This window comes from Bos taurus, chromosome 4 (genome assembly GCF_002263795.3).
Source record: "Bos taurus isolate L1 Dominette 01449 registration number 42190680 breed Hereford chromosome 4, ARS-UCD2.0, whole genome shotgun sequence".
NCBI classification, from domain to species: domain Eukaryota; kingdom Metazoa; phylum Chordata; class Mammalia; order Artiodactyla; family Bovidae; genus Bos; species Bos taurus.
Window position 1 is genome coordinate 88,368,732 of NC_037331.1, and position 12,688 is coordinate 88,381,419.

General features: G+C 37.1%; 1 protein-coding gene across 1 annotated transcript in view; it reads left to right on the forward strand.

The window, feature by feature from the left end:
• Nucleotides 1-9,378, forward strand: part of LOC509761 (hyaluronidase PH-20) — a 34,854-nt gene extending 25,476 nt beyond the window's left edge. The window contains exons 2-4 of the mRNA XM_002686914.6: nt 1,668-2,824; nt 3,535-3,624; nt 8,168-9,378. Of these exons, the coding sequence (XP_002686960.3) occupies nt 1,874-2,824; nt 3,535-3,624; nt 8,168-8,779 (1,653 nt within the window). The 5' untranslated portion in view covers nt 1,668-1,873 and the 3' untranslated portion in view covers nt 8,780-9,378. The remainder of the gene's footprint in view (nt 1-1,667; nt 2,825-3,534; nt 3,625-8,167) is intronic.
• The last annotated feature ends 3,310 nt before the right edge of the window (nt 9,379-12,688 follow it).

Genomic DNA, 12,688 nt, shown 5'->3' on the forward strand with positions numbered 1-12,688 from the left:
TAAAATGACCATGTGGAAATTAGGTTTGAATGTTAATTATTTCAATAAGCCTAACTTACTCCTTCACTGAGATATAGGGACATCTGATCCTTTCTTAGTTCCATGTACTTGTTTCACTAGCTACCATTCAGGCATTTGTGTTGGTAATTGGTAGTTGGAAGGAATTAGTTTTTCCTCCACCATTATTTTAGGTGAAGATTATCTAGGTCCTAAATAAGGAAGTTTAGAAGGGCTTAAACTGTGAAAATCTTTAGTTCCTTTATATGTTCTAAACATTAAGGGGGAAAAAAATCCATTATCTTCAAAGAATGAGACTATAACAATTCTTAGGGTTTTATTTTATTCTGTTTATGATGTCCTCTTTAGAGTAATTCCTTTTATAGAAATGGGGATAAGTGGATAATTTGCTATGGTAAGGTCAAATGTTTGTGGGAAAAAATGGTACAATTCTCATTGTACCTTTATATAGCATATGCTACTAATCTAATTAAAATAGACATTCTAGTTTTCTCCTAGAAATGTAGCATATTTAAATATGCCTTCTTATAGGTAATTTTTGCAGATACTAAGTTTTAAATAACACATAGCTAATTTCTTGTCCTTGACTATTTTATTTTACCACAAAATATACCTTAACATTTCATGCTGTGACAATAAGAATGACACTATAATCTCAATTATCAAAGGCTATAAAATAACAAAATTCATATGTCGCTTTTATTAAGCAAGACCAGAACCAGTTCTTTCAGTGGAAGATATAATCTCATAAGATATTTTATCAACTGTAAACATGATTGGACATTACTTTGACATACAGTAGAGTGAGCTTTCCTGGTGACTCAGATGGTAAAGTGTCTGCCTGCAACGCGGCAGACCTGGGTTTGATCCCTTTTTTGGGAAGATCCCTTGGAGAAGGAAATGGCAACTCACTCCAGTACTCTTGCCTGGAAAATCCCATGGATGGAGGAGCATGGTAGGCTGCAGTCCATGGGGTTGCAAAGAGTTGGACACAACTGAGGGACTTGACTTTCACTTTCTTTGACATCTGATGGAGCATCATTCTAAATAGCACTTCAACTTACCCCTCAGTGGGAGGTGTTGTTTGATTTAATAGTTTCAAGCAAACTTTAGCATTATTACCTCTGGCAGAAGTGATTTTTGCCTCCTCCTCCCTTAAAAAGCAAATATATATATATATATATATATATATATATATATATAAAACCTCAAAATTCTCTGAAGTTGTTTTTACTTTTTTTTGGCAGACCACTATAAAGTGGTCTTTCAGGAAATAACAAACAAGCTTAAGAGGCTCAACTTGGAATTTATTTTTACTTAACAGTCTTTTGCTAAGGCATTGCTTGATACAGCATTCTTCACAACTAGGAAAGCAAAAGGAAAAATAGCTTCATTCACTTCTCTGTGATTCAATAATGATTGGAACAACTAGAAAATGGTTAGCTATTATAGGTTTTGTATCATACATAAGAAATGATCTATATCATGCATAGAAAATGATTTTATGGATTCAAACACAGGAGTCTTCCATTTTCAAACATTGAATTAAACTCCCTGCACTTGAAGCTGAGAACTTGGTAAAGCGTACAGTCTCTTATGCAGAAATGAGTATAACAATATATTCTACATTTCTTTTTTTCTTTTTTCAGTTACAGATGAAGCAACTTGCAAAACATTGCTAAAACAAGAAGCAAGAAGAATAATATTTAAATACATATCATCATTATACATTTTTATCCATCAAAGTGGCTTCATTCCATACTTTCTCTTCTGTGTTTATATCTTACATCAAATATTAGATAAACCAAAGTGTGTAGGAGAAAAAAAGTGCAAATCATTACTTTTTGCAGTGGGAATGCTAAGGCACCAGCATATCTCTTTTAGGAACTTTGTTGGGTCCAATGGAGCACCCCAGGCAGTGTTCACCTTCCTTCTGGTTCCATGTTGTTTGGCTTTGAACTTTACAGCACCCCCTCTCATTCCAAATATTCCTTTCCTGTGGGCCTGGAATGCCCCAACTAACCATTGTGCTGAAATATTTAGCATGCCTCCAGATCTGGGCCTCTTCTCCTTAGTAGGAAGCCCCCAAAAAGATGTTACAGGACAACCTATTACATTATTTTATGCTGATAGGCTTGGCTACTATCCTAAGATAAATGAAAGAACAGGTGTCCATAAGAATGGTGGAATTCCTCAGGTGGCTTCCTTAAAAAAACATTTGGACAAAGCTGAAAAAGACATTGCCTATTACATGCCAATCGACAACGTGGGCTTGGCGGTCATTGACTGGGAAAACTGGAGGCCTACCTGGGTAAGAAACTGGAAACCTAAAGATGTTTACAAGAAGGCGTCTATTGAGTTGGTTCTGCAACAAAATAGACACTTTACTTTGAAAGAGGCTACCAAGAGAGCGAAAGCGGATTTTGAAAAGGCAGCAAAGAGCTTCATGCAAGAGACTTTAAAATTGGGAAAGTTTCTTCGGCCAAACCACTTATGGGGTTATTATCTTTTTCCTGATTGTTACAATCATCATTATAACCAAGCTAATTACAATGGAAGTTGCTTTGATGAAGAGAAAAGAAGAAATGATGCACTCAATTGGTTGTGGAAGGAAAGCACTGCCCTTTACCCCTCTGTTTATTTGAATACCAAGCTAAAATCTTCTCCACAAGCTAGACTCTTTGTTCGTAATCGTGTTCAGGAAGCCATTCGATTGTCTAAAGTTGCCAATGTTAAAAGTCCACTTCCGGTTTTTGTATATACCCGTCCAGTTTTTAGTGATATGTCTTCAAAATTCCTTTCTCAGGTAAGAAAATCAAGGAGAGAAGGCTATGGAATATTGTCTGCATTTAGTGGCATTTAGTGGAATTGAACATCATTTTTGAAAGAAGTGAAATTTAGGTTTAATAACCTTTAAGCTTCCCTGGTGGCTCAGACAGTAAAGAATCTGCCTGCAATGCGGGAGACCCAAGTTTGATCCCTGGGTCAGGAAGGTCCCCTGGAGAAGGGAATGGCAATTCGCTTAAGTATTCTTGCCTGGAGAATCCCATGGACTGTAGCCTACCAGGCTCCTCTGTCCATGAGGTCTCAAAGAGTCAGACACAACTAAGCCATTAACACTTTCGCTTTCACTTTTCAATCTTTAGGAAATATGCACTCAGGTAGTTCTGCCTCATTATATGGATTTAAAATAAATAAGACTATATTTCATTTTAATGTAATCATATAATGTCTTAGCAACCATGGAGGATTTCATAATATAGATAATGTATTAATTCAGTTCTTTTTATTTATTTTTTTATTTTACAGACCTACTCTCTTGTCAGAAGTAATTAAAATAATAGCAGAAAATCTGAATTTTTGTTATAGTAGGCAGTGGTGGCTTAAAAGATAGAAATGAATAGTGGAGAAATATTTACATAATTATTGTAGGGTCAGCATTCTTGGCTTTGGTGTTACTGTCTGACGTATAACACTTCATTTTATTCCTCCCTGTTAACTCTTCACCTTTGCCAGGATGACCTTGTGAGTACAATTGGTGAGAGCATTGCTCTAGGTGCTTCTGGAATTATAATGTGGGGAAGCTTCAACTTAAGCCTAACTAAGGTAAGTTGAAATGGTAGGAAATAGATGAAAATATTTTTGCTTTTAATGTTTTTCAGGGTTTCTGTGGGATTGAATAATAAAATAGACATGATCTTTGGCACACAGTAGTAGGTGCTCAATTAATAGTGGCTAAATCAAACTACCATTTGTGTGGTTGTATTGTAAGGCTGTTTTCCAGCGAGGAAACAGAAGTTTGATGAGATTGAAATTGCCTAGGCTACATGACTAAGAAGTAGCAAAAACAGGACTACAGTCTTGGTTTCCTTATGTGGTCTTTGGTGTTTTCTCTACTATATAATTGTATTACTTTTCTCCTAATGCATTTTATTCAAAAAGCTTTTAACTATCACAACCTAATCCTTTTCTCTCTTCCTTTATTCTCATCTTTTTAAAACAATTTTCCATGTCAGGTTTTAATCTTTCACCTCTTCAATATTCTTGACTCAAAGCATGAGTAAAGCTATTACATGGACACTGCTGAGTTAGAGCTAAACTTTTCCTTCTCTAATCAATGTGGGAATACTGGTGATGTGGGTGCCATGGTGTCTAATAAAGCTCTTGGCTCAGAGGTTTTATCCTAGGATGTACAGAGAACAAACCTTATACTCTAAAGACCAGAAGAGATCTTTTGATATCTTGTCCTTCAGATAGACTAGCCATATTTTCCCTTCATTTATAAAGATATTTGGCTTTGTGAAATTCTTTCAAGGTTATCTGAGCCATACAACCCATTTAGTAGATTCTATTGTCTCTGGTTTGATCACCAGTTAAGGGAAGTAATAGAAACTAAGTTCAGAGAAAGGTATATGTCCTTTTTGCAAAATCTTTTACATGTCAGAAAATTATTTAAGAATTATAATTCTCCTAAGAATATTTCTAACTTTTATTAGTTGTTTTCTCAAATCTATAAACTTCTTTCTTCAGGATCCTGGTAATTCTATGATGGAACAATTTATAAATTCCCTATACGACTTCCTTTTTTTAAAGATTAAGAACTCCTTCTTTTAAAATTAAGAACTCTGATGAGGAATAAATCAGGCATTCTCCGATTAGTAGGATGACATGGCAAACTAGTCAATTGTCACATTTGTTTTGTTTTTAATTGCACTTTAATCTTAGATTCACACTCTTCTACTATGATTCTTAAATCACCTCCAGTATTATTTACCCAGGGACAGTCCTTCAGTTTTAATATGATGATTTTCTACTGGATTGAAATAACACTGTCTGGAAATTGTTCCCCATGGACTTTATGCTGCACATCTCTGCTACTTTTCCAAATTTATCATTTTGAAAGTTAATTCTGGCGTTACTTTGCTTTTTCCTATGTCATTGGAAATCAATAGAATCATGGATTGCTTGTGTTTCCTCTGATTCACTGACAACTTGAGAAACTGGTAACTGCAGGTTTACTTGCAATGACTGGAATTGACTTAAAACAATGGCTATTGAATGTAGGCAAACCATTCCTTCCATTCCATCTTAGTAGATCCAGTGCTATGACCGGGCCAGCTTCTCCTGGTCCCAATTCATGAGACCTGATAAATATTCAGAAATTTTGTGAACTGTTTGTTAAACACAGTCATTATTAAAAATTAAATTACGAAAGCTTAGAATAAAATTATGTTAAAAACAAAAGTAATAAATACTAAAAATGCATCGATTATTTATTTTCCTATTATTTATACTTTTAGGGTTATTTACATCTATTGTGCCTGTATAAATGGAAATGGTATTATATAGTGATATGTAGTTCACACCATACTTCCATCAGTGTAATGGTGGGGTACCTGATTCCTAACTCTGCACTCAGTGATGTCAGGTTGGTAGCTTAAAATGGGCCATGGTAGGAGTATTTACACCATGGGTCTTTAGAAACGCTATAAAACAGATTTTTTTTCTCTTAGAGAGCCAGGTTTAGATCTTTCCAAAGACTACATCTTGTGCAGGCTAATGATTCTCCAACATTCTCATTCTTTTTCTCCTCTTCTCATCTAGTTCTTGTCTCTGTACCCAACTCCAATATCATCTGATCTTGGAATAAGTCCTTATATATTCTTGATACTGGTGTTACTATGTTGAATAATACTGATAAAGTCCCTGCCTTTGTGAATCTTGGAGGGATAGAAACAATACAAAACAACAAAAATATTTTATGTGATAAGTACTATGCAGAAAATTAAAATAGTTGTGAGAAACTGGATAAGAAAGGTGTCTGAAAAGGATCTTATCTAATTAAAACTGCAATCTGAATGACAAGATGTAGTCAGCTATGTTAAAAATGGGAGGAAAGAGAATTCTAGACAGAGGGGACAGTAAGCGCAGTTTGAATGGACCTGCCACACTTGAGAAACAACTAGTACCTGCAGTGCTTGTGAAACAAGGCCGAGCGGGTGCAGGGGGCTGGACAAGAGGAAGGAGAGGTTTCACCCCAGCAGGCAGTATACAAGTGAATTGTATTCTAAATGCTATGTAAAGCTACTGGAGAATTAAGAGGTTTTCTATTGCTGCCATAAAAATAGCAACAGTGGTTTAAACAGCAGAAAATTATTATCTTACAATTCAGTACTTCAGAAGTCCAACATGGACCTTAATGCACTAAAATCAAGATATCAGCAGGATTACATTCCTTTCTACGGAAAGACCCTCATTTACTTGTTTGAGTTGCTGGCAGAATTCATTTCCTCGTGTTTGTAGCATCAAGATGTCTATTTCTGACTGGCTATGGTTACGGCGATTTCCAGCTTCAAAAGGTCACTGTATTCTTTAGTTTTTGGTCTTCTCATCTACATTCAAAGCCAGAAATGCCAGGTTGAGTGTCCCTTACCTTTGTATTTGTCCTCCTTCTCCCAGCTCATTTTAAAAATCCAAATATAAAAAGTTTCTACATTTTTAAGGACTCGTGGTTAGATTGAGCCCATCAGATGGTTCAGGATATTCTCCCATCTCCTCCCATCTAAGTACTAACCAGGCCCGACCCTGCTCAGCTTCCAAGATCAGACGCGATCAGTCACGTTCAGGGTGGTTTGGCTGTAGACTCTCCCCATCTCAAGATCCACAACCTTAATCATATCTGGAGAGCCCCTTTCACCATGTAAAGTAACACAGCCACAGGTTCCATGGGACTGGAGAATGAATATCCTTGGAAGGCTCTTATTCTGCCTGCCACTGATGGTGTCATTTCAAGAAGGTAACAAGAAATAGATTCAAGTGGAAGCTGCCAAGGTTCCTCAACTTGCCTGCCAACCTACCACAAACAAACCGGCCAATTCACTCAATGGAACTGTTGATCTTGAAAGAAAGCAACTACCTTCCATGTTTTGAAAAGGACAGTTTTCCAGTTTTGGAAAATATCGGTTTCAAGATGAATCATTTTAGTGACTCATACTCTGCCAAATAAGTATATCTTCAAAAGAGCTGTCATGGTTCAACCATACTTGAATTATACATAACACTTAAGATATACTCAGTTGAGAGCTTCCTTGTTGGCTAAGTAGTAAAGAATCTGCCTGTAATGCAGGAGACAAGGGAGACATGTGTTTGATACCTGGGTTGGGAAGATTCCTTGGAGAAGGGAATGGCAACCCACTCCATTATTCTTGTTTGAAAAATCCCATGGTCGGAGGAGCCTGGTGGGCTACAGTTCATGTGGTCACAAACAATGGGACACAACTTGGCTACTAACAACAAAAAACTCAGTTGAACCTATTTAGTTGTTTTGAGCTAGCAGTTTAGAAACCACTCTTCACAATGCCCGAACATATCTGACAAATGTGATATTTATTACATTTATTTGTACTTTATATTGATTATACTTTGAGAGGTAATCAATGATATCTTGGGCTCTGTGCTTAGCTGTTTTACATACATTGCATCCTTTCATCTTCACAATAACTCTATGAGGTAAGTGCTATAATTATCTGTATTTTGCAATGATGAAGCTGAGTCATAGCCAGTTTAATTACTTTCTACAAGGTCACCCAGAAAGGAAATGAAGAAAGCTCAAGGGATTCCCAAGCTCACACAGCTAGCTATTCATGGATCTGTGACTCCAAACTGGGCAGAAGGACTCCAGACCCCATGCTCTAATCCCTCCACCCACACTTCCACCCCTGTTAGTGTAGGAATTACTGAGGAAGCCCAAGGCTGGGTATATTAAACTTCAACTCATTAGTTATTTAGTGACATGAAATAGCATGTGAAACTTACAAATGTTACAAAGAACAGTTGGAATTGTCTTGCTTATTAAAGTAAAGAAAGATAAAAATATTTCCTACTCTCACTGAGTCTGGTTTTTATGTGTATGCCTCTTTAGAAATTGTTTGGCCTTCGCTGGTGGCTCAGATGATAGAGAATTTGCCTATAATGCAGGAGACCTGGGTTCAATTCCTGGGTTGGGAAGATCCCCTAGAGGAGGAAATGGCAGCCCACTCCAGTATTCCTGCCTGGAGAATTCCATGAAAAAAATTGCTTAACATAGTGAATTAATTCACATATGAACTCACTTGGATCTTAATAATCTGATCTTCTTACGATTTTACAGCAATCTTGCATGAACCTAAGCAATTACTTGAATACTATACTGAATCCTTATATAATCAACGTCACTCTAGCAGCCAAAATGTGTAGCCAAGTGTTGTGCCACGAGGAAGGAGTGTGTACAAGGAAACACTGGAATTCAACCGACTATCTTCACCTGAACCCAATGAATTTTGCTATTCAAAGGCGGAAATATGGAAAATACACCATACATGGGAAACCCACACTTGAAGACCTGCTACAATTTTCTGAAAATTTTTATTGCAGTTGTTATGCCAACATCCACTGTAAAAAAAGAGATATAAAAAACATTCATACTATTAATGTATGTTTTGCTGAAGATGTTTGTATAAACGCTTCTCTAAACTCAGACCGCAGTAAGCACTCTTCTAGCCAGAAAGATATATCTTCTACCACTTTTAGCACTGTCTCATCCTCCACACCGACTGCCAAAGTGTCTGCACGTGTTCCTGGGAAAGATCATGTGTCCCTCAAAATCAGGCTTCCAGGGGAAGCCCTCTCCAACACCATCCAAAGGGGCCATAAGAGTGTTGACTGGAAAAATATATTCCGTCAGTTATACTTTCAAAACATTAAAAATGAAACAAACTATTAAAATATAAATTCAGTGATTATTAGGTTTCCTATCTGCATGTTTTATGTTTTGATTTTTTTTTACATTATAATAGTTTATAACTTCAATGACTTTTTAGGCAAATAATGATACCTATATATTTGAAATTTTACATTTGAAATGTGAATCAAAACTCATGGCCAAGATAGTATTTTAATTTTTTGAGCAAAGATTGCATTTTCATGATCAAATTTAACTTGAAGTTAGTATTGATTGATAAAGAATTGTGATCAGCACCTTTAATATTCAAAATCATAGGGCAGTGTTATTACTAAATCCATTGATGCTACATTTTACTTTTGAAAGTCAAAGTAGACTTTTGATAATTAAGATAGCATAGAATTTACTTTGTAAGATGATACCCATTTTTTAAAATTATGGCAAATATTTCACATAGTGTGATTAATACATACTGAGAGATGCCTGTTATATTCTTGGTTCTATCAGAGACTGATTATAAGGCCTATGATACTTAGAGATACTATGTTCTTCTGCAAAAAGTAAAAGTTTGAATAATGTCAATTTACTGCAAATGAATGTCTTTATGGGTAATTTTCAATAAAAATATCAAAAATATTAAAGCTCAACATCATATTTTTTTAAGTAATATCCTAAGTGTACTAGTCTATGTCAGCACAGAACTATATTTTTTAGCTATTTCATCTTGATAATTTGTTCGAGTTGTGTTTTATAGAAAGATAAACTACAAATAATCCTGTTAACTTTTGTACACAGTTTACTGTGTCTTCAAAGTTCACATATAAATTATTCTAATTTTAATTCTTGATGTCAAATTTGACAATCTTGTGTACCTAAAATGCCTTGTTTCATCTAAGCAGTTATTCACATCCTTCATATAGCCTTTGTTGAGTGTTTCTTTCTGTTAGGCTAAATATTAAGCAGGTTCAAGGTGAAGCAGCATGCTTCTTGCTATCTGTGAGCTTGTTGTATATTTGAAAAAGACAGACACTGAAAGTGGAAACTTATAGCAAAACGTGTGAGAAGTGCTATAGTTCAGCATGCTCTTGTATACAAACAAGAGACTGAGGAAGGATTTCAAAGATACCATGAGAGATATAAAGTGTCCATTACCTTGAAGGCCGAATAGCAATTAGTGCATCTGGAGATATGAGATAGAGGAAACCTTATTAGAACAGAATGCTGATTGTGATGATGAGAGTTGTATTCAATAGACGGCCACATGGTGAAGGCTGCTGTAGACCATACCAAAAAGTTTGGGCCTTACAAGGAAGATGCTGCCAAACTTCTTGACCTGCCCCATTTTCCCCATGCACAATTATCACACAAAAATTTCTCTCTTTTAACTGCCCATCACCTTCCTATAAGGTAAACATCCAAAGGACAGGTGTTAGTTTTTCTTGCTGCTGTATCCACAGAGTAATGGGTAGCGTCTGAGACTTAATAGGTGCCCACTAAATATTTGTTGAACAAATAAAAGACAAAAATCATAGCTTTGACTAGATGGAAATTTGTTGGCAAAGTAGTATATTTGCTTAATATGCTGTTTAGGTTGGTCATAGATTTTTTTCCAAGGAGCAAGCGTCTTTTATTTCACGGCTGCAGTCACCATCTGCAGTGATTTTGGAGCCCCCAAAAATAAAGTCTGACACTGTTTCCACTGTTTCCCCATCTATTTCCCATGAAGTGATGGGACCAGATGCCATGATCTTAGTTTTCTGAATGTTGAGCTTTTTTTTTTTTTTTTAGTGCTTTTAATTCTTTTTTTCTTTTCTTTTCTTTTTTTAATTTTATTTAATTTTTAAACTTTACATAATTGTATTAGTTTTGCCAAATATCAAAATGAATCCACCACAGGTATACATGTGTTCCCCATCCTGAACCTTCCTCCCTCCTCCCTCCCCATACCATCCCTCTGGGTCGTCCCAGTGCACTAGCCCCAAGCATCCAGTATCGTTGAGCTTTAAACCAACTTTTTCACTCTCTTCTTTCACTTTCATCAAGAGGCTCTTTAGTTCTTCTTCACTTTCTGCCATAAGGGTAGTGTCCTCTTCATATCTGAAGTTACTGATATTTCTCCTGGCAATCCTAATTCCAGCTTGTGCTTCCTCCAGCCCAGCATTTCTCATGATGTACTCTGCTTCAGCTTCAACATCAGTCCTTCCAATCACTTTCATTAAGAGGCTCTTTAGTTCTTCTTCACTTTCTGCCATAAGGGTGGTGTCATCTGCATATCTGATGTTATTGATATTTCTCTTGGTGTACTCTGCATATAAGTTAAATAAGCAGGGTGACAATATACAGCCTTGACCTACTCCTTTGCCTATTTGGAACCAGTCTGTTGTTCCATGTCCAGTTCTGACTGTTGCTTCCTGACCTGCACACAGATTTCTCAAGAGGCAGGTCAGATGGTCTGGTATTCCCATCTCTTTCAGAATTTTCCACAGTTTATTGTGATCCACACAGTCAAAGCCTTTGGCATACTCAATAACCAGAAATAGATGATTTTCTGGAACTCTCTTGCTTTTTAGATGATGCGGTAGATGTTGGCAATTTGATCTCTGGTTCCTCTGCCTTTTCTGTATGCAGCTTGAATATCCAGCAGTTCATGGTTCAGGTATTGTTGAAGCCTCGCTTGGAGAATTTTGAGTATTACTTTGCTAGCATGTGAGATGAGTGCAATTGTGTGGTAGTAGTGAACATTCTTTGGCATTCTCTTTGGGACTGGAAGGAAAACTGACCTTCTCCAGTCCCATGGCCACTGCTGAGTTTTCCAAATTTGCTGGCATATTGAGTGCAGCACTTTCACAGCATCATCTTTCAGGATTTGAAATAGCTCAACTGGAATTCCATCACCTCCACTAGCTTTGTTCGTAGTGATGCTTTCTAAGGCCCACTTGACTTCATATTCCAGGATGTCTGGCTCTAGGAGAGTGATCACACCATCGTGATTATCTGGGTCATGAAGATCTTTTTTTGTATAGTTCTCCTGTGTATTCTTGCCACCTCTGATTAGTATCTTCTGCTTCTGTTAGGTCCATACCATTTCTGTCCTTTATCGAGCCAATCTTCGCATGAAACATTCCCTTGGTATCTCTAATTTTCTTGAAGAGATCTCTAGTCTTTCCCATTCTGTTGATTTCCTCTATTTCCTTTCATTGATCACTGAAGACGACTTTCTTATCTCTCCTTGCTATTCTTTGGAGCTCTGCATTCAAATGGATATGTCTTTCTTTTTCTCCTTTGGCTTTAGCTTCTCTTCTTTTCTCAGCTATTTTTAAGGCCTCATCAGATGACCATTTTTCCTTTTTGCATTTTTTTTTCCTTGGGGATCATCTTGATTCTTGTCTCCTGTACAATGTCATGAACCTCTGTCCATAGTTCTTCAGGCACTCTGTCAGATATAATCCCTTGAGTCTTTTTGTCACTTCCACTGTATAATTGTAAGGGATTTGATTTAGATCATCTCTGAATGGTCTAGTGGTTTCCCCTGCTACTGCTACTGCTGCTAAGTCACCTCAGTCGTGTCCGACTCTGTGTGACCCAATAGACGGCAGCCCACCAGGCTGCCCCGTCCCTGGGATTCTCCAGGCAAGAACACTGGAGTGGGTTGCCATTTCCTTCTCCAATGCATGAAAGTGAAAAGTGAAAAGTGAAGTCGCTCAGTTGTGTCCAATTCTTAGCGGCCCCATGGACTGTAGCCTACCAGGCTCCTCCATCCATGGGATTTTCCAGGCAAGAGTACTGGAGTGGGGTGCCATTGCCTTCTCCGAGTGGTTTCCCCTACTTTCTTCAATTTAAGTCTGAATTAACAGAGAGTAGTATATGGAACTGGGGCTTTGCAGGTGGTGCTGGTGGTAAAGAATTCACCTGCCAATGCAGGAGACATAAGAGATGTGGATTCAGTCCCTG